The sequence below is a fragment of the Oryzias latipes genome, chromosome 9 (assembly GCF_002234675.1).
Source record: "Oryzias latipes chromosome 9, ASM223467v1".
Lineage (NCBI taxonomy): Eukaryota > Metazoa > Chordata > Actinopteri > Beloniformes > Adrianichthyidae > Oryzias > Oryzias latipes.
The window spans coordinates 20,321,023-20,344,829 of NC_019867.2; the positions used below are offsets into that span (position 1 = coordinate 20,321,023).

General features: G+C 41.5%; 1 protein-coding gene across 7 annotated transcripts in view; it reads left to right on the plus strand.

The window, feature by feature from the left end:
- The window catches only part of ep400 (E1A binding protein p400), a 35,128-nt gene extending 12,228 nt beyond the window's left edge, over positions 1-22,900 (plus strand). For 2 of the 7 annotated variants that reach the window (XM_020706135.2, XM_011479431.3), the window contains 36 exons: positions 373-547; positions 640-776; positions 1,445-1,631; positions 1,847-2,016; positions 2,144-2,328; positions 4,355-4,648; positions 8,093-8,263; positions 9,299-9,451; positions 11,175-11,245; positions 11,588-11,877; positions 13,048-13,250; positions 13,742-13,911; positions 14,233-14,429; positions 14,531-14,642; positions 14,806-15,081; positions 15,190-15,264; positions 15,528-15,662; positions 15,753-15,797; positions 15,994-16,147; positions 16,227-16,462; positions 16,532-16,705; positions 16,790-16,837; positions 16,930-17,066; positions 17,171-17,227; positions 17,325-17,403; positions 17,626-17,787; positions 17,876-17,921; positions 18,006-18,112; positions 18,252-18,447; positions 18,521-18,663; positions 18,777-18,995; positions 20,144-20,318; positions 20,515-20,657; positions 20,760-20,915; positions 21,000-21,077; positions 21,899-22,900. In XM_020706135.2, coding sequence (XP_020561794.1) covers positions 373-547; positions 640-776; positions 1,445-1,631; positions 1,847-2,016; positions 2,144-2,328; positions 4,355-4,648; positions 8,093-8,263; positions 9,299-9,451; positions 11,175-11,245; positions 11,588-11,877; positions 13,048-13,250; positions 13,742-13,911; positions 14,233-14,429; positions 14,531-14,642; positions 14,806-15,081; positions 15,190-15,264; positions 15,528-15,662; positions 15,753-15,797; positions 15,994-16,147; positions 16,227-16,462; positions 16,532-16,705; positions 16,790-16,837; positions 16,930-17,066; positions 17,171-17,227; positions 17,325-17,403; positions 17,626-17,787; positions 17,876-17,921; positions 18,006-18,112; positions 18,252-18,447; positions 18,521-18,663; positions 18,777-18,995; positions 20,144-20,318; positions 20,515-20,657; positions 20,760-20,915; positions 21,000-21,077; positions 21,899-22,201 — 5,659 coding nt within the window. In that variant the 3' untranslated portion in view covers positions 22,202-22,900. The remainder of the gene's footprint in view (positions 1-372; positions 548-639; positions 777-1,444; positions 1,632-1,846; positions 2,017-2,143; positions 2,329-4,354; positions 4,649-8,092; positions 8,264-9,298; positions 9,452-11,174; positions 11,246-11,587; positions 11,878-13,047; positions 13,251-13,741; positions 13,912-14,232; positions 14,430-14,530; positions 14,643-14,805; positions 15,082-15,189; positions 15,265-15,527; positions 15,663-15,752; positions 15,798-15,993; positions 16,148-16,226; positions 16,463-16,531; positions 16,706-16,789; positions 16,838-16,929; positions 17,067-17,170; positions 17,228-17,324; positions 17,404-17,625; positions 17,788-17,875; positions 17,922-18,005; positions 18,113-18,251; positions 18,448-18,520; positions 18,664-18,776; positions 18,996-20,143; positions 20,319-20,514; positions 20,658-20,759; positions 20,916-20,999; positions 21,078-21,898) is intronic. The other 5 variants (XM_020706136.2, XM_020706137.2, XM_020706138.2 and 2 more) reach the window with 5 other exon arrangements.
- The last annotated feature ends 907 nt before the right edge of the window (positions 22,901-23,807 follow it).

Sequence of the window (23,807 nt, forward strand, 5' to 3'; positions counted from 1 at the left end):
AAGGCAGTTTTGTGTTTGAGCGCCCCCAAGTTGTGTTTTACTGTAACTTCAGAAGCTCCAGACACGTGAGCAAAAGCGCCATTTTCATTGGTCGAGTAGATTTCGACGCAACGCGTCGAAAAAAAAAAAACGAACCCGAGGCGTTTTTTTTTTTTTGACGCTTTAACGCGTGGCGTTTTTTCGCGTCGGTGTGCACACTCTCGTTGGTGCCCTTTGTTTAGTCACGAGGCGTTAATCGTCGGCGAAAATCGCCGGCGAAATTCGTCCCGGTGTGAACAGGCCTTTAGATTGAAACTTTGGTCCACCATTTTTTATATAAATGATCATCACTTACTTGACCCAAAAGGCTGCAATATATTTTGTGTCTTTCAGTGAGCAGAGGATCCTTCTCATCAACAATCCTCTACAGAACACTCTCAAGGAGTTGTGGACCATGATCCACTTCCTGTTGCCAGGAATCACCAGGCCTTACGCCGACTTTCCCGTTAAAGCAGGGACAGACCAGAACCAGGACTACTGCCACAAACTGGTCATCCGCTTACACAGGGTAAGTAAAATGTCTGCTTGTTCCTCCTCCTTCAAACGATGCTATTTTTGTCTTAAGTAATCCTTGTATCTTCTCTCATCACTTAATTGTAGGTAATCCAACCATTCATTCTGAGGCGCTCTAAAAGGGATGTGGAGAAACAACTTCCAAAAAAGTATGAACACATCCTCAAGTGTCGTCTGTCCAACAGACAAAAGAGCCTTTATGAGGATATCCTCACTCAATCAGGGTGAGACATTTTCGATACCTGTACAACATGTGACAGCTTCATTCTAGCTGGAATACAGTGTTCCCTCGTTATATTGCAGTTCATCTATAATGGTCTCTTTGTTTTGCTTTTGCTTGTTTTTTTGTTTTGTTTTTCAGAGCAACTTTGCATGCTTTTTTTCCCCCCCTAATGACCTTGTCAATCAATCTCTGTGCCAAATCTCCTGGTCTGAATGCGTTCAGCTGCCAAATCTACATAAATCTTTGGTCAATGTGGGAATTTGTCTATTAATGGGCATCGGCCTGCGGGCGAAAATGTATAAATATATTAGGGTTGTGCCGATGGACGATACCCGCCCCGCTGCAAATCGACACCATAAGCCGCGATTACATGAGCAAAATATCTTGATTGGATCAATGGTCGGATTAGAATCCAACTACAGCAAGGGTTTTTTTCTTGTTTTTTTTTTTTTGTTAGGTGCCACGTCATGCATGTCCTTTAAAAAGGAAGCCTAAAAATCATTACCCATAGATTTTATGTTCGATTTTTGTTGCTAACAGCATTTATAAAGTCTTTATATATTGCTTATATAAAGACTTTATAAATATATATATATTGCTTAGCAATAATAGCTTCCTTGTGTTTTGTAATTAATTTTTTTATTTCCATTACTTATGTGCTCCCCTTAGGACTCAGGAAGCTCTGAAGACGGGTCATTTTGTCAGCGTCCTTCAGGTTCTGATGCAGTTACAGCGAGTCTGTAACCACCCAGAGCTGGTGGCACCCAGAGAAACCAGCAGCTCTTATTTCTGTTCTTCTCTGGAATATAATGTTCCATCAATGGTGCTGGACGCTATCGAGAAAGACCCAAGCAAGGTACGAACATATAGAGGCAAATATGTATGATCATATAAATTCCTTGTATGCAATAGAATAATCACCTTTTATAATGTGTTTGTCATCCTTTAAAAATGTTCATATCCTTTTTTGTTGCCATTTGTCATTACTTAATTGATTTTAAAAGTAGAGAACTTAAAATGAGCCTACAGTGCACCGTCCTAACTGTTTTTCTCCTCTTGTTTTGATCCTAGACTGCAAATTTCTCAATCTTTGACTTGATCAATAATGAGAGTAGACTGACGCGTTATCAGACCGAAGAGGCGGTGCCCAATCTGAAGATCACACAGCAACTTATAGAGGAGATCTACTCTAGTCCTGATCCACCACCAAGACCAAAGTCGTGTCCAATTAAACCCATGAAGTTAGTACTGAAACCACATTTTTCTATCCTAACAACGTTAAAGTAGAAATTCTGTACAATACAAGGCTGAAATCATGTTAATATTTTGTTTGTATATTAGGAACATCTGAATATTTATGTATTTCAGGTTGTTCCAGCCAGTTCAGTATGGCACAAAGCCAGAAGGTCGTTTAACTGCTTTTACAAATGCAGTTCAGCGTCCTCCAACAAGCTCACCCACTACCAGCACTTCTCCTTCCACCACCAGCCAGGCGGGCCAGAGCAGGGGAAAGTCTCCGGTCACAACAGGAGCAGCCACAAACGTCTCACACGGTAAGGTTTTGGTGGCAGAGTTTACCAGGGAGAATATGCTTTGATGTTACAAGAAATGGATATTTCCTTGGGAGTTTTGCATAATTTTGAAAGGCCCCATAGTTGTTCAGCTGGGGCTTTAAAAATAATTTTTAGAAATAATATTTCCATAGTGTGTTTATAACAAACATTGACTGTTTTCAAGAACAGGACTGAGTGACCCCTCCCCTCCCGTGTTCCAAACATCAAGTGTCTGCTAGCTCCAAGAAGTCAAAATCCCATAAACAAAAAATATTCAGTCATCATATTTGTCAGTAACCATTCTTGCTGTACTTCCTTTTTTAACAGCATCTTGCTAATTATAAACTTTTGCCATGATATTTTTTCTGTAGTGCAAGTTATTTAAGATATAAACTGACCAATCTGATGCCTCAGTCAAAATATGTGGCCCCATGTCAAACGTTCAAAACATTTGATTGACAGATTTTGTGTAGCCAACAACAACAGACTTCACCAGGCCATCTGTAAACTCCCAAGCCTGCTTTCAAGTGTTGGGGCGCATACTTCTAACAAGCTCACTCTTGATTAGTTAGAGTTGTTGCTATAGAAATGTTGACTCAGACTGACATGGACCAATCACTGGTTAGTGACAATTTATGGTTCCAACATGGCGACGTTTGTAACGCGAAAAAATGACGACTGAATTGATTTCATTTAATCTGAGCCGGAAATGAACCTTTTTCTATGGGTCACGTCATACTCACTCAGCCAAATTCTTATATACAGTCAATGAATATATTTTATATATATATTTATTACACAAACATCTTCTAGTATTAGTAATACTTATAAAAATAAAATCCTATTTAAAGCAATATTTTAATCATTAAATGATCATATAGCTTTACTTGTACTTTACAAAGTCCAAGGGTACTTTCATACAAATTAAACATGTTATAAAAATTAAAAAATGTATATATTGAAGAGGAATTATTGAAAGTCCAGATGCACTAAGGTATGCTAACTTTTTAGTTATGTTTTATTTAGTTTTGGTTTAAGATAATGCTTAAATTCTAACATTTTAATGTACTTTTAGGTATTATTATTGCAAAATGACATGGTAATACTAAAGCCTGCACCCTAAGACAACATCAGTTTGACTAACAGGTTGTTAACGGTGACTTTGTGAAAAGAAAATTCCAACATTACAATAATATTATTCTCCTTTTAGAAATACAGTGGGACAAAAAAATATTTAGTCAGCCACCAATTGTGCAAGTTTTTCCATTTAAAAAGATGAGAGAGGCCTGTTATTTTCATCATAGGTATACCTCAACTATGAGAGACAAAATGAGTAAAGAAATCCAAAAAATCACTTTGTCTGATGTTTTAATCATGGTGGAAAATAAGTATTTGTTCACCTACAAACAATCAAGATGATGAGTTCAAACGGCTGCCATGAGTGGAGGACAGAGGATCCTCTTACAGAAGAAGTTACAGTTCTGTGAGAGCCAGAAAGCTTGCTTGTTTGTTATTAGCCAAATACTTATTTTCCACCATTATTTACAAAGAAATTCTTTAAAAATCAGACAATTTGATTTTCTGGATATTTTTTTCTCATTTTGTCTCCTGTAGTTGTGGTATACCTATGATGAAAATTACAGGCTCTCAAATTTTTAAGTGGGAGAATTTGCACAATTGGTGGCTGAGTTTATACTTTTTTGTCCCACTGTATTCCTTTTTAAATATACTACATGTGCGTCTTATAAGACATCCTTTATGTTTTCAAAATATTTAACAAGTTGGTTTGACATTTTCATTTAACAAATCCATTTTGTGGCTTTGTGTCTATGTGATCTAATACTGTGATTGTTTTTATTGATTTGCATTGTATAGACGGAGAAGTCACAGTTTCTAATTATTCTGCTTTTGCTGTGTGCCACTGCCTTTCAATTTAATAAAGGAAAATAATAGTTTTGCTAATTTCAGTAAATATTGGAATACCTTTACTGTAGAGTCCCATACCGCACTGCCTTGTACTTCACAGCCACTGGAACAACCACACAGAGAGCCGAGGCTCCTCCTGTCAGCAGCAACAGCTCTGCAGCTTCCTCTGTAGCCTCCTCTGGAAACAGTGGCATTGGGCAGCATGTGCTGGGGGCTGCTCCTGTAGCCGTGGGCCAGACCTTAGCTGGTACACTTGTGGGTGCTATGACTCCCATCAGCCAGCCTGGAATAACACAGGTCCCCAGGCCAACCCTAGCCTCCAGCCATGCCATCCAGCCCAGCTTAATGTCCCAGAGGTTGGTTCTTACATCTCAGGCCCAGGCACGATTGCCTAGTAAGTGGCCTGCCATCCCCTTTGTCTCAGTATTTTCCCTCAACCTCTGGCACAAGAATTTTGGCTGCTTGATACTGAGGTCTTTACCTGAGGAACTGCTGATATGAGTTCAGTCTGTTCTAAATAAAAGAAAAACGCTGCTTAACATGCAGCGGCAACAGTACCTGGACTGCCACCATTTTGGTCAGATACCATTTAGCAAAAATAATGCAATGGGTAAAGAGTTCTTCATTCAGACAGATATCAGCAGCATCTCAATAGCCTCAGTGTCCCCCAAATCTTTTCTTGAAACCTGCATGTTTACTCTGAATGAGCCACTTATGTCCCACCTTTGCATCACTATAAAATTCCAGGATTTTTAAATCTGGTCCATATTTCCCATTTTCAGTCAGTGAATGTTTAAAAAAAAAACCACTAAGATCTTTGCAATCAGACCTATACTGAGAGAGGATGTCATTTGTAATCAGAAATTCAGTAGAATTAAGGCATCCTAAAGTTATGTTTGTGGTTAATTACATTTATATTCTGCAGTAAAACAGGAGCCATGTTGTTTCTCTTTCCCTTTGAAATAGACTAGTCCAGATTGCAGTTGGAAAAGTTATTGTTCCTGCTTATTCATTTGTTGTTGTTTTTTTATTTGTGGAAACAAAATTTCAGCCTAAACTTTGAGCAGCTTGAAGTACTATTAAGAGACTTCTTGAAATAGTTTCTTTTTGACAATTTAATCGCAGCTAAAAGAAAATCAAAAAGAAATCCAAACAATTTTGTCAAAAATCTACTTTAATGTAGTCACGAGGGGGCCCAAGCCAGGGTCTCTTTGTCCTGGTCCCTAGCCCGGATAAATGCAGAGGGTTGTGTCAGGAAGGGCATCAGATGTAAAATCTTTGCCAAAACAAATATGCGAATCAGACCTACAATATCCATACTGGATCAGTGGAGGCCTGGGTTAACGACTACCACCATCAGGGCTGTTCCCCGTCAGGGTGCCGGTAGAAATTAGTCTACTGTTGGTCGAAGAAGGAGAGAAGGAAGGCGTGTTTATAGGTAGAGAGAGAAGAGGATAGTCTTGAATGTTGGACTGAGAGTAGGTACTTTGAATGCTAGAACGATGACAGGAAAAGGTCTATTTGACATGATGAAGAGCAGGAAGGTATACACTGTGTGTTCAGGAGACCAGGTGGAGAGGTAGCAAGGTTAGAAGTTTAGGAGCAGGGTTCAAATTGTTCTATCATGGTGGAGATGGGAAAAGAAATGGAGCAAGAGTTATCTTAAAGGAGGAGTTTGTTAGAAGTGTTTTGGAGGTAAAAAGTGTCAGAGTGATGAGTCTGAAGATAGAAATCAAAGGTGTGGTGGTTAATGTTGTTAGTGGGTATGCCCCACAGGTAGGAAGTGAGCTGGAAGAGAAGTTTTGGTTGGACCTTGATGAAGTGATAATGAAAACCCTGGAAGTGAGAGAGTTGTCATTGGCGCAGAGTTCAGTGGGCATGTTGGTTCAGGAAACGGGTGATGGGAAAGTTTGGCATCCAGGTGAGGAACATATAAGGACAAATGCTGGTTGGTTATTCAAAAAAGATGGAAATGGCTGTAGTGAAAATGTTGAAGAGGCAGGGACATTGGGTGACCTATAGGGGGGTGGAGGTAGAAACACACAGAATACATTTTGTGTAGACGATGTAATCTGAAGGAGATCAGTGACTGCATAGTAGTGGTAGATGAGTGTTTCCAGACAGCAGAGGATGGTGGGGTGGTGATGAACAGGATGAAGAAAGAAAGGGCAAAGGCAGAGAAGAGGACAAACTGGTAGAAGCTGAAATAGGAAGACTATTGCATGACTTTTAAGAAGCAGTTTAAAACAGGCTTTGTGTGGTCAGGAGGTACTCCCAGATGACTGGACAACTACAGCTAATGTGATCAGGGAGACGGGTAGAAGTGTACTTGGTGTCTCTTCAGAAAAAGAAAGTTGATAAGGAGGTGGTGGAAGGAGGAGATTCTGGAGTGTATGCAGTGTAAGAGGCTAGCTAAGAAGAAGTGAGACACTGAGGTACTGTGGTACTGTATGAGGAAGTCTGGAGTGACAGAAGTATGTTAGAGCAGTACATGACATGTATGAGGGCTGTAAGACAGTAGTGAGGCGGGCTTTAGAGGTGAGAGAGAAATTCGGTGGAGGTGAGATTACATCAGGGATCAGCTCTGAGCCCTTTCCTGTTTGCAATGGTAATGGACAGGCTGAGAGATGAGGTTAGACAGGAATCACCATGGACTATGATGTTTGCAGATGACATTGTAATGAGAGCAGGGAAAAGGGGAAGGAGAAGCTGGACAGGGAAGGTTTGCCCTGGAATAAAAATTGCCTCTTGTGTGTTTTTCTTTCTGTATTTTCTTCGTGGTAGCCACAGAAAAGCAACAGCCCCACTCCTATTAGACATTAAATAAATTAAAAGCTAAATGTTTTGTGTTTTAAAGGGATTTATAAATAGGAACACTAGTTTCCTTGCTACACATTGTTTCCATGTCATTGCTCTGTTCCTCAGTATGGGTACAACTGCTTAGATTTGTGTCACATGGTTAAATATGGCCCAATTTGAAAAATGCAGGAATATTCTTGTTAACCCTTATGCTCTTATCAAAGTTTTTCCAGTGTACTAATATTTTGTTTTTTCTTGCATTAGCTGAGCTGCAGGAAGAAAGCTCAAACCCATTTTGTTTCTTTTCCTTTTGCTACTCTTGTATTTCATTTGATCTTGGACGCACTGTGTAGCATGTGGAAACACCGAAAAGGTTTTGCTTCAAATGCCAAAATAACTTTTTCAGAAGCACACAGTCCTAAAATTTCAATAGGAATATCAGAGTCTTGCTTTAAAAAAATCACAAATGATTGAAAAAAAAAAGATATTTTTAGCCTGACCCAGCTTAGTGTTAAAAGTTGCCTACTTTGTGATCACTGCATATCTGTGTCTCTTCAACGTTTCTTATGTAAATTGGCACTCAGAATAAACCTGAGCTTTAATGTTTTTAGAAGAGAACAGTTTGGAGTGTTTAAGTTTGGGTAAATGAAGGTAACTTAAGGACAATGGGCATTAATTTTTTTAAGCAAAGGTATTTCAAATAATTTGTCATGGTATTTATAGGATCTTCAATTTGCTATATTCCCCTAAATGGTGACGTGTGTTCTTTATGTATATTTATGTTCCAGTCTCCGTCCTTTCTGAAAACAGCCCATATAATCCTCTGTATTTTACCAATTCTACGATTTGTTGAGCTAGGAGCTGCTAAGATCCAGTAATGGGGAGGAGTTGTGCTCTTCACACTAAATAATCCACCCTGTTTTTGCATGCAGTACTCCTTTTCACCCTTAAACTAACTAAAGTATTGTGCTCTATTACTGTGTAGTTTTTTTTCTCCCATTACTTATCCTTTAGCCTATATTCCTTCTTTTAAATGAAGGTGGAGATGTGAAGATTGCCCAGCTGACCAACATAGCTGGCACTCAGAACCGCATCTCCCAGCCGGAGACCCCAGTCACTCTGCAGTTTCAGGGAAACAAGTTCACTCTGTCCCCCAGTCAGCTCCGCCAGCTCACAACTGGACAACCTTTACAACTCCAAGGTGCACTCGGTAATGTTCAATATGTCATGACATCTTTTATTTGACTTTATCATTATAGCTTTTATTTTGTCTCTCATTTTTTTGTGTTTTTGCCCCTTTTTTCTTTGCCTTGAACTTTTGGTTGATATCAGCATGCAGTTTTGAACATTAATGAAACCTTCAGCTCATTCTTTCACCAGGCCTAAATCATACATTTCGATTTAAAAGAACTTCCTTATAAAAGCCTCTATTTTTTCAAAACTCATTCTCATCTAAATATTTTGGTTAATAGTAGCATCATTTCATTCCTGAAAAAGGCTTTCATGTGGCGTATACCACAGATCATGTTTTCACTCTTTTAACTATCAGTTTTTAAAAGTTCATCAATGTGTTTACTGAGTAACTTTTATGTAAACTCAGGCATAGTTTGAGTTTGCCCGCATTATTCAGATGTTTTACCCACAAAAATAAACCTTAATGATTTTAAAAGGTTCATTTTAATCAGTTTGTTAATCTAACCTTTTTTAATAGGAAAAAAATACTATATGACTTTTTCTCCTCTTTGTCTTTTATTATTATTATTAAAACAACTTTGCTTATTTGCTATTTTCATATCCCTTTTTATGGAATTAAAAATGTAGTACACCAATGTAGATAAGAAACCTGACGACAGAGCAAAGAAATTAAATGTATAAAACGAATAAACACATGGTTATTGGTAAACAGTTGGTGCTTTTGAACCATTTAGATTTTTACATTGATCTGTTTCACATTGTTAGCCGTATCCCCATAATTTGCATGAATACGTAAATTCTATTCCACTACACCTCTCGATGCAAAGATAGCAACAGAGAGCAACAGAGGGCATATAAAGGAAAAGTAGTCATTTGCGTTTGAATAGTTGATATCAAATTAACACTTTGTTGGTTGGAGGTCCTGCTTTGTGACCTTGTTTTTCTGAGCAAGTCAGTGGAATGTTTGACTTGATTTCTTTCCTTTTTCAGGACTTTTCAGGTGTAAACCTTTTGCTTAATGAAGTCGTCTTGATTTTTGCTTTGAATTTAGGCAACATCTTGCAAATTGTGTCAGCTCCTGGGCAGCAGATAATTAGGCCACAAGGATCCATGGTGATGCAAGCAATGCCTCAAGCTGTTACTGCTTCAAATGCTGCAGTTCCAGCCAGCACCCCTCATCCAGCCCTGTCAACATCTCAGCAAGGTGACTCATTCACACCTAACACATTCAATTCACTAATCCTTTTTTTGAATCAGTCATTACAGTTTCACAATGAAGCTTTTTATTTTATACACTGTCCAAAAATATCGACGCAACACTTTTGTTATTGCTCCCATTTTTTATGGTATGAACTCAAAGATGTGAAACATTTTCCACATACACAAAATAACCAGTTCTCCGAAATATTGTTCACAAATCTGTCTAAATCTGTGATAGTGAGCACTTCTCCTTTGCCAAGACAATCCATCCCACCTCACAGGTGTGCCATATCAAGATGCTGATTAGACAGCATGATTATTGCACAGGTGTGCCTTAGACTGGCCACAAGGAAAGGCCACTCTGAAATCTTCAGTTGTATCACACAGCACAATGCCACAGATGTCGCAAGTTTTGAGGGAGCGTGCAATTGGCATGCTGATAGCAGGAATGTCCACCAGAGCTGTCGCTAGAGAATTGAATGTCCATTTCTCCACCATAAGCCTTCTCCAAAAGCGTTTCCGAGAATTTGGCAGCACATCCAACCGGCCTCACAACCGCAGACCACGTGTAACCACACCAGCCCAAGACCTCCACATCCAGCATGTCCACCCTCAAGATCATCTGAGACCAGCCACTCGGACAGCTGCTGAAACAATCGGTTTGCATAACCACAGAATTTCTGCACAAACTGTCAGAAACTGTCTCAGGGAAGCTCATCTGCATGCTCGTCGTCCTCATCGAGGTCTCGACCTCACTCCAGTGCGATGGCGTCTGGCACGTTGGAGAGGTGTTCTCTTCACGGATGAATCCCGGTTTACACTGTTCAGGGCAGATGGCAGACAGCGTGTGTGGCATCGTGTGGGTGAGCGGTTTTCTGATGTCAATGTTGTGGATTGAGTAGCCCATGGTGGTGGTGGGGTTATGGTATGGGCAGGCATATGTTACGGGCGACGAACACAGGTGCATTTCATTGCACAGAGATACCGTGACGAGATCCTGGGGCCCATTGTTGTGCCGTACATCCAACAACTTCACCTCATGTTGCAGCATGATAATGCACGGCCCCATGTTGCAAGGATCTGTACACAATTCTTGGAAACTGAAAACATCCCAGTTCTTGCATGGCCAGCATACTCACCGGACATGTCACCCATTGAGCATGTTTGGGATGCTCTGGATCGGCGTATACGACAGCGTGTTCCTGCCAATATCCAGCAACTTCGCACAGCCATTGAAGAAGAGTGGACCAACATTCCACAGGCCACAATAGACAACCTGATCAACTCTATGCGAAGATGTGTCGCACATCATGAGGCAAATGGTGGTCACACCAGATACTGACTGGTTGTCTGAGTCCCCTGACCCCCTCGATAAAACAAAACTGAAGATTTCAGAGTGGCCTTTCCTTGTGGCCAGTCTAAGGCACACCTGTGCAATAATCATGCTGTCTAATCAGCATCTTGATATGGCACACCTGTGAGGTGGGATGGATTGTCTTGGCAAAGGAGAAGTGCTCACTATCACAGATTTGGACAGATTTGTGAACAATATTTCAGAGAACTGGTTATTTTGTGTATGTGGAAAATGTTTCACATCTTTGAGTTCATACCAAAAAAAATGGGCGTAATAACAAAAGTGTTGCGTCGATATTTTTGGTCAGAGTATGTTGATTCATAAACTCATTTATACGACTACTAACTTTTTTCAAAATTAATATTTTCTTAAGGTTCAAGTGTGACTTCAAATGCTACATCAGCATCCAGCAAGGTGACGAATGCTGCTCATGGAGTTTGTCAGGTGAGAACTTTCATATGAAAACAGTTTGAACATGAGCGTTTAGGTACAAATGCTGGCTTCCTTTACGAATTCTCTGAACTGAATAAAAGAATTAAAGCTGGCCCCAGAAGTCTGTTTCAGCCATGACTGCTTTGGTTAAAAATGTATTTAAAATGATTAACAAAATGACACATTAAAGTGCAACAATATAACAAATTAAGAATTTGGTAACTTAGCAGATGGAAAGTGTGGTTGCTATTTAAAATGCTGTTGAATAAAAATGAATAAATTCCATTTTCATATATATATAATTTAAAATAAATGTAGGTTATTTTTCATAACTTCAGTCGTTTTTATGTCCAGGAGCCCACAGAAGAAAAGTCTCGGCTGCTGAAGGAGCGTTTGAGGAACTTGTTTGAAGCCAACGAGCGGCGCTGTAGCCGCAGAGTTTTATATGGATCAGATCTGCTACAGGCCTGCACCCTGAGCTCAAGGCCTGCTCACACTGCCCTGACTGCAGGAGGATGGAGGTGGGTGGGCAGGGAGAGCTGTGTGAGGGCTCAGAGAACCTGTGTGGGGACCACGTCTGCCCTGCAGACCTCCCTGCTCTCTGTGGAGGAGCGTCTCGGGGCTTCAAGCAGCCTTATTCAAAGGTAAAATCTATGTATATATGTACATCTATAGCAGGGGTCGGGAACCTATGGCTCGCGAGCCATATATGGCTCTTTTGATGGTCACATGTGGCTCGCAGACAAATCTTTAATTATACTTTTTTTTCTTTCTTTAGACCAGTCCATCTCGGGCGCGATGCAATGCCAGAGGCGCGCAGATTTTGTCTGAGAACGCGCGCTCAGATGCGGGGACGAGATGTGTGAGGGAGAAAGCAGAGGGTGGGGGGTGGAGTTGTGGGGACCGGCAGCAGGTGAATCGCGCAGGGATTGTAAAAACGTAAAACCCACTGCCCGTCACTCACTGCAGCGTGTTAGTTTGTGTTTGGCTCCCTGTCTTTATGTGAGCAGTCTTTGTCACATCTACAGAACATTCAGACCTACGATCATGTTTAAAGTATCAACGCCTGCATGAAACAGAAACTCACCACCTATCGACCGGACAAGACCATCAGCAAAACTACCACGAGAAATACTCATCATTTATTAGCAACAGCATAACAATGTTATTAAAAAGAATCCACAGACTTATTGTACTTTAAAAATGTTGAAATTATATCAAATGCACACATTCATTTGAATATTTAGTTTTAAACATATTGTCGCGGACTGAGTTGGACTGGGTGGCTGTTGGGTCGCGTTAAAAGTTCTGGAGTTCATTAAACGCATCAAGCAGAGATCTGATTGGCTCTCAGTTCTGTCGCTCAGCCTGTTGTTAGGGAGTTTGGACCAATGGGGTTCAGCTATGGGCCGAATAAGGGAAATGAGAGGGCTGGAGCGCGAGCAGGTGAATATAAAGTTGGGAGAAGCGCTCTCGTCTCAGCGGGAAAGATTTAGGAGTTGCTGAATTAATTGTACGGCGTTTGTTGTGGTCTGCAGTAACCACAATAAAGAACCCTAAAAGAGGTTAAGTCTCCGTGCCTCAGTGTGGGAAAGGGACACTACATTATTGTATGGCTCTTTCGAAATTACATTTCAAAATATGTGGCGTTTATGGCTCTCTTGGCCAAAAAGGTTCCCGACCCCTGATCTATAGCATCGTTTCGTTTAGATTTCTACGATTAGGAATGAGTTCCTTCAACTTTGTCAGTTGTAAATGTGCATACTTGTAGAACAACCTATGCATAATATTTTGACTGTTTTTGTCATCTTTAGACTGTCGTGTATGGTTCCCCCAGCCGTTGCACCACCTCCTCACCTGCATGCAGCCAATCCTTCGACTCCTTTTCGGCTGGAGCAAAAGTCCAATCATCGTCGACTACAGGAGGCCGCTGCTCCTCATAGTGCAAGCATCCACCGATTAGCATCTAAGCCTCTTATCGGTTGTGCGGACTTGCAGTTGATGCAGATGGATTCAGGTTTGTGCAACATCTTTTCGCTGAGGTGTACTTTAAACTTAAGATTCCAGTAAGATTTCTAAATCAGGGTTATTTATACTTTTTTTTGGATTACTCCATACTTATTGCTGTGCTCCACTTCAAGGATCTGCAAACAATCTTTTTTCTTCTTCTCTTTTTTAGTGTAAAATTTGTAATTAATTCATAGTAATCAAAAGAATTGCTTGTTGTGTATTGAACATAAAGGAACAGGCGACATTATTGAATATGATTGAGATTGGCTCTGATCCATTTAGGTTAAAAAACGAGTTCATTTTAGCAGTTCTTTCGCCTGCAGCTTCCTTACTATTAGTTAATTTCCCTTTTTGTTCATGCTGCATGTATTTTGATCAGTCTTCTTATTTATTGGGTCTTTAGAAACAATAGCCTTTTTTTTTTTTAGAATAACCATAGGGAACAGGTAAAAGGAAATACCAGTAATAACACTTTAAAGGGTTTTTTTTGTCTTAAAGGTAAACTGGAAGCTCTTGCTATCCTGCTGCAGAAGCTCAGGTCAGAGAGCCGCCGAGTGCTCATCTTTACTCAGATGTTGAAGATGCTGGACATCCTGGAGGCCTTTTTGGATTACAGGCAACTCACTTATGTTCGCATTGATGAAAGCCTCACTTTGGAAACAAGACAGGTAAAACCATGTGACTTTATCTAATATGGATGCCTTATGTGTATATGTGTAATGCTTTTAACTGTTTGTCAGAGTTATAGTTGTGGCCATGTTGCCTGTTATAACCCTGAGTCCATAACTTTTAACCCAGAATATTACATTTGCAAGATTTATTCTGAGGCAAAACTAGCAGAACATTGTTTGAATCCTCCAGCAAACAAGAAATGTTCCCCTTTTGAGGCACAAAACCTTTAGATTAATAAAGCTGTCAACGTAAAAATATTTTACTACATTACGTATTGTTTCTCCTCTGTTGATTGTCTGGACGTTGTGGTCTTGCAGGAAAACATGAAGAAGTTTAACAGGAAAAGGCAGCTTTTCTGCAGCATCCTGACCAACTGCTGCTGCACTGCAGTTGGAACCATGGTTGATGCAGACACTTTCATCTTCTACGACACAGACCTCAATCCAAGCATGGATGCTCTCACACAGGAATGGTGTGACAAAATAGGACGTTCTAAGGACATACACATATACAGGTCATTATTTTAATTTAATCCTGGAAAAGAAACTTTTGTTCTTTATTTGGGTTTTGGTCATCATGAGCGGGCAGGGTTACTGACTTTTCTGTGTTGTTCAGGTTGGAGAGTGGAAACTCCATTGAAGAGAAACTGTTAAAGAACGGCACCAAGGATCTTATAAGGGAGGTGGCTGCTCAGGGTACTGACTACACCTTGGCTTTCCTGACACAAGTAAGCTTAACTGTGGTGTTATTTACATTTGTGATCATAAAGATGGTATCTTTTTGGTATGTTGTGGTGTTCAATGGTTAGGAAAGGCGTTTTAGATTGTTGATCGGTACATTTGTGTTATTCGTGCCCTTTTGATCATTTAATTTGTATTTCCTTTGTGTAGCGGACAATCCAGGATCTGTTTGAAGTGGAGGCAGGTTCAGGAGTAAAGGTAGAGGAGTTTGTGGTTCTTCACCAGGAACCATCGGCCTCTGAAGCCATCTCTCCTAAAGTGGCAAGGCCCTACATCCAGGCTCTGCAGAGCATAAACCTGGATGCCCCTGAAGGGAAGGAACATCAGAAGGAGGAAGAGACGGCACACAAAGAGGGCGAGGAGTTGGAGCACCAACACAAAGATGATGCTGTCCAGATAGAAGAGCTGAATGCAGTCATGGAACAGGTCATTTTAAATTCTAAAAGCAGTTCAAAGATCAGAATCGGCTTATTCATGTTCATCTGATGTCTGGTCCGCTTAAAGGAAAGCTAACTGTCTCTTTTTCCCAAGCAGCTAACTCCCATTGAAAGATATGCCGTGCATTATCTGGAGTATCTCCACGTCAGTGATGACGAAGTTGCACTTAAGGTGAAAATTTCATTTTTACATCTTTTTTTTTAACCATCATAAGACACTTTTAGCCAAAGAAAAGATGAAACACACAATTCAAGGTATAATGACACAACTAATAAAAAATCTAAAAATGTCTTAAAACCCTTTGTGTTTGCTTACCGGTAATTTTTCTTGGATCAAATTAAAAATCAGACCAATAGTTTTTGATTTTGAAGCTTTATTGCAGTTGCCAAGCTGTTTTTTGAGGTTACAAATTGATTTTGCCGTCGGTTGTTTAGAAGCAGTTGGAATCTGCCAAAAGAGCCTGGGAGCTGCAGCAGCTTCAAAAGCTAACAGAGGAGAAGGAGGAGCAGAAGATGACGGAGGGAGAAGAAGACCTGTTCACTTACACCAGAGAGGACGCGTACAATATGGTGAGTGGCCTTTGCTATCTTTGTGTGGTTTAGGAAGCAACGGTTTGGTTTGGTGTTGGGAATTCAAGCCTTTTGTTTCTGGTTTAACAGGAGTATGTGTTTGAGGCGGAGGATTGTCACACAGAAATTATGCCGGTAAGACATCGGATGTGCAATAATTCTCTTGTATTTTGTTAGTGTGATTGAATCCATCACAAACAGATTTGTGGATTTTCTCGTGTGATACATGTAGTGTTTTCATTCAGAATTTTGATATAAAAAAAAATTTTGCTGGATGTTTTTTCCCACAAAAACAAAAAGAATTTTTCTGTACTGTGACTTTTAAAAACAGCTTTGGACTCCACCCACACCACCACAAGATGACAACGACATTTACATCGACTCAGTAATGATGCTAATGTACGACACTACACCAATGCCAGAGTCCAAGCTGCCTCCCATCTACATCCGCAAGGAACACAAGAGACTCAAGATGGATCCCTCCGGTAAAGAATCTGGCATGTTGTAATTAAATGGGTGTGTAGGTTTTTATATGTTTTAATTCTAAGATGTTGTTTTTTGCAGCAGCTGCTAGAAAGAAAAAGAAGGGCCACGGGGAAACGGTCATCCCTCCACGCTCTCTTTTCGAAAAAGCCAGCATGCTTAAGGTTCGCCGTGAGGTTAAAGACCAGAAGAAGAACTTCTCCCTCAAGCAGCAGGCTCCGTTTGCCAAGCCGCTGCCCTCACTGGTTAAACCTGCCATGGAGGCTGGTCAGGACAACCCAGAGTGGCTCATCAGTGAAGACTGGGCTCTTCTTCAGGTAATTAATGTTCTGTGCTGATGCAAAAAGTCTGTGTTTTCATGTTACTCATAAAATGTTTGGTTTTAGGCTGTCAAACAGCTGCTGGAATTGCCGCTCAACTTGACCATTGTGTCCCCTGCCCACACACCTAATTGGGATCTGGTGAGCGATGTGGTGAACTCCTGCAGTCGCATATACCGCTCCCCTAAACAATGTCGCAACCGCTATGAGAATGTCATCATCCCCAGAGAAGAGGGCAAGGTACCGAACAGCCAGGACAAACACCCTTCTGCTCCAAAACTAGACCACCGTGTCTTGAGCTAATCAACTTCTTTGATTTTCCAGTTGGTGTATGAGTCCAACCCCAAGAAGAAAACCAAGAGCATTTACAAGGTGTTTGTTTTTACTGTTCACTTTGATTTGTTCACATTCCTGGCCTCATTTTTGTTTGTTTGTTGACTCTTCCTGTGAATTTTTCTGTTCAGTCTAAGAACAGCCGGCCCCTGAGGACCTGTCAGATCTACACTCAAGATGACAACGCCTCCCAAATTCAACTCTACAACAGCCGCTTTGAACTCATGAAAATAATCGCCAGCAAGAGAAGTCCACCAATTAAACCACTGTGAGCACTTGATCCTTTAACCCTCTTCTGAAAATAGTCAAAACATGGATGTATAATGTCATCTGCAATTTATTTTTCTGTTGTTTGTTCTATCCGATGTGCAGGCTTGGAATGAATCCATTTCAGAAGAATCCCAAACATGCATCAGTCCTGGCAGAAAGGTGTGTTATTGTTTTTTTCCTCTATTTTATAACCTCCATTTGATCAGGAAGCCAGATTGAGGACATGGCAACTAAACATGTCCTTTTTCTTTTTTAGTGGAATTAGCTACGATAAGCCTCTGCCTCCCATTCAGGTGGCATCTCAGCGTGCAGAGAGGATTGCAAAAGAGAAAAAGGTGAATTGTATTCATCTAAAAATGCTGAACAGACTTACTTTCTTTCAGCTGTTGAAAACATCCTTTTGTTCCACCTGAGAGATCTGAGCTTCTCTATGTCATCGTCTGGGTCAAACCAGTGTTGTCTGGTTCTGTACAACACTAGTTCAGTATTCTGTTTAAATGCGGTCGTCTATCAGTATTTCTGTTCTTTTTTGGTCATGTGCTCCATTTGTCTTTCAGGCCCTTGCGGAGCAGCAGAAGGCTCAGCAGTTGGCCCAGCAGCAGGCTGGAGCTCCTCCGGCTGGGACTGCCCCGGGTCAGGTACCGGCTCCCGCCGCCGGCCAGGTCCCTCAGGCTTCTGCGGTGGCTGGAGCTGCCGCTGTGCCGAATGCAGCAGTACTGGTGAGAATCCAAATCTCCCCTACACATACGCTACGCCACCAAAAACCATTTCAACCAGATGAATTCTCTTCCTTTTGCTTTTTTTAAGGCGGGAGCAATAAAAAATGCTGCTGTTGGTTCAACCCTTCAGGCTGGTAAATACATTTTTTGATGAAAAATATTAAATTAAGACAGTTTGTTGTGCCTTTTAATTGTTAAGAGATGTTTTTGTTTCTTAGCAACTGTAGGAGGGAACGTGATCGTGAACACAGTGGCTGGAGTTCCACCAAGTCCCTTCCAGGCCAACAAACGTCTGGCATCTTCAGTCATCCCCGGCACTCTGTCTGTGAGTCATGTAGAGCTATTAGTGCTGCTCTGGATTCATTTACAGGGATCTGCTTTGTGATTGGGTGAAGCTCCACATTTAGAGGTCTGGGTGACTCGTACGCCTTTGGTTCATTTTGTTCTCGTCTTTGTCGTTTTAGCCAGCGGGCACGACTGGAGCTCAGGTTGTTCATGCGCAACAGAGGGTCCCAGCTGCAGCTGCCCCCACTGAAGTGGTGGCCATAGCTACAGGTCAGGGGGTCCGTGCAGTAACTCCAGTGACGGCCTCTGCAGTAGTTTCGACTTCTTTGAGCCCAGTCCAGTCACAGACCCGCCCACTTCCGCAGGTCGCTCCAGGTACCGAAAACTCACTTGGACGGTTTACTTAGGTCTTAGCTGTTTCCTGACTTCTCCACTGTCGCCTTTTCAGCCACAGGAATGCAGTTGTCACAGAAGACTCTGACTCCAGCCCAAATCCAGCTGTTACGACAGCAGCACGCACAGCAGCAGCAGCAACAGCAGCAGCAGCAGCAGACTACTTCACCTCAGATTAAAGCTGTAGGGAAACCTCAGGTAAAATACTTTGACTCAAAAATAACCATTTGTTAATGTGCTGATGCAACTATTGTGAAGTCTGAAACAAAAATGTGCTTTATCATTGAGTGAACGTTTGATTTTGTTTGTAGGAGTTGCTAAAAATGCAGAAGCAGAAGCTGCAGCAGCAGCAGGTTGCTGCAGCGGTTGCAGCAGCCCAGGGTCAACAGGGTGCAGGAACCCAGCAAGCCGCTCAGGTGCAGCCGGCTCAGGCGACTCAAGCTAGTCCTCAGCTGGCAGCTGTGACGGCCCCTCGCCCTGGAACTGTGCTGGCTGGACCCCCTGTCAACACACTGCAGGTGGCCAGACTGGTAAGATCATCCAAGGCTTGATACTCTAAGGATGTGTTTGTGTTCACATACAGCGTTATGGAAATTCTTGGGACTCATCTATGACTTTGGTTCCAACTTTTGAATCCTTGTTTGAGAAAGAAACTCAACTAGCACTTCAAAAGCACCAGGGCTGTAGAAAAAGAAGCTAGACGGTCCTTCACAATGAAAAAAAAGTAGTAAAACTGAGATGACATCTTACAAAACTCTTTGTAGTAACATTTAGAGATCTTTTTAAAACGGATCCACCTTGTGGTCAAAATAAAACCATAGTGACATCTCAAGCTAAACTTTGCACTCCTCTGTTCTTTATAAAAAAATTAAAAGCAATTATAATCTTTAGTTTGTTTTTAATTGTTGTTTTGTTTTTTTGTTACTTTTATTTATACATGTTTTTTGGGATCCAGATAGAAAAACCTTTGTGTGTTTGTTTGGTAAAAAGCCTGTATAAATGTTGCCAACTTACTTGTAACTAATCAAAGAAATATCAGTAAATAAGTCGTTCATTTAAAATGTGTGCTACTAGAAATGTTGGAGATCCACATCTACTGCTGTCTTCTGATGAACCAGTGTGCTTTCAACATCGTTACATAAACGGACCTTCAGACTCTTTAGTTTTTCTTTTGCAATAAAAGGGCGGCATGGTGGTGCAGTGGTTAATGCTCTTCCCTCACAGTGGGAAGCCCCTGGTTCAAATCCTTTCTGTGTGGAGTTTGCCTCTCCTCCCTGTGCATGCATGGGTTTTCTCCTGGCACTCCAGCTTTCTCCTACGGTCCAAAAACATGCTTCATAGGTTCATTAGTTACTCAAAATGTCCCGTAGGGGGAGTGTGTACCTGCAACAGCCTGGCGACCTGACCTGTTCAATGGGTTATTAAAATGGATCTTGCTGTAGAAATCTACCTTGTCTGTTTGTTCTTTTTCTTTTCAGCACTTTAAAAATACTGTGACTTTGAGATGTTCTGATGAACCTTAATCTTTGATTTATGTTAGATTTTTTTTTTATAGAGCAGGTTCAGGGCTTCAGCGTTTCAGTAATTTTTTTTTTCTTTTTGACTGCTTCCCAGCGTTTCGGTGCTTGTTCAGGTTATTTCAGCTTTAATCATGTTTACATTCTGCCTTTTTGCACAGACTCGAGTGCCCACTCAAGGACAGATCCAGGCCCAGGCAGCACAAACTGCTCAGGTGACGCTCACAAAGCCCCCTGTGGTGTCTGTGCCCGCCGTGGTTTCCTCAGCTGGAGTCACCACTTTGCCGGTCACTGTTGCAGGCATCAGTGTGGCCATTGGTCAGCCTCAGAAACCAGGTGGGCTGGAAAGATTGGATACTCTGCCGCTCAACGGCTTTTTCCCTGATGTCTCTGAAAGTATTGAAACTGTGTTTTTATTCTTGTTTTACTAATGGGAGGAAACTCAGATGAAGCAATGTTTTTTGGTTTGATTGGATTCCAGCTGCTAAATGATGAAGTCCGGCTCAGTTGTCTTTGCTTTTCCCTCTCACAGGTGCTCCTGTGCTGACACAGTCCTTTCCCCAGATGCAAGTCCAGCAGCTGATTCAGATGAAGAAACAGCAGCAGGCTGCTGCAGCAGCCCAACAGAAAGCAGGGCAGCCGCAGCAGCAAGGACAGGCCACCGTACAGCAGAAGGTAACGGCTCGTCTTCTTACACAGCTGTCAGCAGCAACACTTCTGAGCTGGACTCTTCACAGAGCTTCAATACAAAGCTCACCATATTGATTGTTTTTTCAGATTGGCACTCAGCAGGTGACGGTGCAGGCAGCACAGCCAGCCCAGCAGCAGAAAGTGACCTACACTGCCACCACCCAACTCCAACCAGGAATCAAACCGCAGTTCTTCACCTCCATAACCCAGGCCCAAAAACCCACTGGAGCACAGCAGATCCAGGTTTGTCCCCAGTGGCAGCGATCCTAAGTAAATCCAGAGTTTCAGTGGTTTGTGTGCTAATAAGATTCTGATTACTTATATTAGGTGGCAAAGCTTCCACAAATAGTACAGCAACAGCCAGCTGTGGCTAATATTCAGCAGATTGTGTCTTCTCCCCAGCAGGTAAGGGTTTATGTAGGATTCAAAATGTCTTAACAGCGGTGCTGCTGTCCTTCTGTGTTGGACTTTTTAAAGACCCACTCTGATAAAAAATGTGTTTTTTGTGTTAACATGTTCTTGTAGCATTTTCTCACGTTGTAGGACATTTATAAAGAAAATTAAGCTTAAAATGATCCTTTGGAGTATTTCCTTACTCTAATCGTGAATCAGGAGCAGACGATTGTCACGTAGAAGCGACATTCAGCAGGCCACAAGTACTTCTTAGTTTTCCTCGTCCGAGCTGACGTGTGGCTCAAAACTAAACAGCTGGATAGCTCCAATATTGCTTGTTGCACTGCTAATGGTTGGGTGGGGTTGTGAGGGGCTGTAAGGTAGCAGGAGAGCATGCAAACAGACGGCTAATGGGAAGTGGAGACAGGCTTACTCCATGCTAACAGTCCCGCCCACAATTTCTAATGCAAAAACTGTCCTAGAAAACAACAAATGTTTTTTTTTAATTTTTGCCTGAAAACTGCATTACATAATTAAAAGAACATTTTTACAAAAGATGATCAGAGTGGGACTTTAAATTCATAAGTTAAGACGATCCGAATGATTCTAATATTGAGGCCCACAAAACTTAAACACAACATTTTAGGCAGTTCTTGGGCTTGTAAAATAATTTTCTTCTGGAATCGTACATGAGATCATTCATCCTCAAAATGATGAGGAAGAGCCTTGGTTAGCAGCACTTTGTGAAAGTGTGGACGGCTCTTGAATGCAGTGGAATGGATCGCATCCACCCTGTCGGAACCGAATTCTTATAGTCTCTTGTTTGTGTTCAGATCCAGGCTCAGCCTCAGACTGTGACTCTGACCCAGACGGCCACATCGGCTCCTGCTCAGGTGCAGATGATTCCTGCAGGGACGGCCACAGCCCAGGTGGTCCAGCAGAAGATCATCCCACAGCAGGTAGTGACGGCGGCTGCTTCCCCGCAGATCCAGACGCCTCCTCCGCACAGCCCCGCTCAGCAGCCTGCTGCCCCCTCTGCTGCCGAGTCCCCGGTGCAGCAGTCCTCCAAGAGTCAGGCTCGCCAAGGAGGTGTCCGGGCCAAAACCCCCGCCAAGCCTAGTGGTGGGAACAGTTAGGACTTCATCATCGGTGTGTCACTGCAGTACAGACATGTAAGGATAAGGCTGCTACAGATCCCTCAAATGGAGTGCAGATCTTTTTGTAATCCTATCCTCACCTCAGTTTCACACCACTTCTCACCACCCACTAACATCACTCCAGTGCTGAGGGTTGATCCAGAAATAAAAGCCCATCTGGGCTAATACTCCAGCCTTTCTGGTGGGTGTAGATCTATCACAGTTCTGTCCTCAGTTTGATCAGATTCTTTCAGTTTCACGTTACGTATTGCTGTGTCTCAGACAGCATAGTGCAATGATATTACATCACCTGTCCCTGACGCCGAGAATTATGGGTCATTCTGTGCTGGAGAATGAGCTCGTCATTAGAATCCTTGTACTCATAAATAGTCCCTTTTGTGTCATTATCATGTCGTGTCTAGAAAACTGAATGGAGAATGCACGTCGTTTTGGTCTTTTTTTGTCGGTAAATACACTGTAAACATGTACTTCAGTATTTTTGGTTTGTTTTTTTTTTTCTCATAAAATCTTTTTTTATTGATGTCAAAGGAAAACCTTGTAAATAGCAACAAAAACATTTGTACTTGTAAAGTAGTCGTGTTTTCATTGGATTTTTCAGCCTAATTGTAATAAAGTGTTTTGTTTTTATACACAAACTCATCTTTTCCTTTGATTAAAATGTTGTAAGTACTTTGGAAATCTCTCTCTCGAATTCTTGATAGCTTTTTTATTGATTCACATTTTATCATAAAGAATACACAAGTTGATTTTAAACGTTTATTCTTTTTTTTTTTTTGTCTTCCTATTTAAAAACTCACTTAGATCATCTTTTGATCTATTTTTAAAACACTCCCAATGATCTTTTAAATATTAAGCTGTTTTTAGCCAAAATTTAATACACTGTCATTTTCTCGGACATAGTTTCTGTAGAACGGCAGTAGTTTATTAGAAATTCACCTGGGTTGTGGGCGGGACCGTTGGCGCTTAGACTAAGACTACCGACCCCACTTCCCATGATCCCTTTGTTTACGCTCTCTTCTGCTACATTATTCCCCCGTCACGCCCCCAACATAACATTAGAAGTGCAACTAAAATGCCGAGCAATACTGGATCTATCCACCTGTACGATTTGGAGCCAGATGTCAGCTCAGACAATAAAAACAAAGACGCGGGAGCTTGTGGCTAGCCATCGTAGCTTTTACATCATACCTTTTACAAATGACTTTTTTTTGTCTGCTCCTGATTCACAATGATTTGAATAAAGAAATACTCAGAAATGCAATTTTGAGCTCAATTTTCTTTGTCTTCTGTTATGAGAACGCCACAAAAACATGTTAAAAAAACCAACAACATGATTTTCATCTGAGTGAGTCTTTAAGAATGTAGAGTTAGACAGCATCTCGTCTGAAAACTGGAGGATCTCTGCCACTGATTCCGTTGGACTTTGTCCATGTGAGGGCACCAATGTGCCTCAATAAGCATTTTCCTCGTTGGGAGGTCTGTAACCATTCCTAATTCTTTGGCTTATTGAAGTTTCCCATCTGCTCCTCGGTGAGCTCCGTATGACTCCACTCTCTTCTTGCATTTGCCACCAGCCCACATTCAC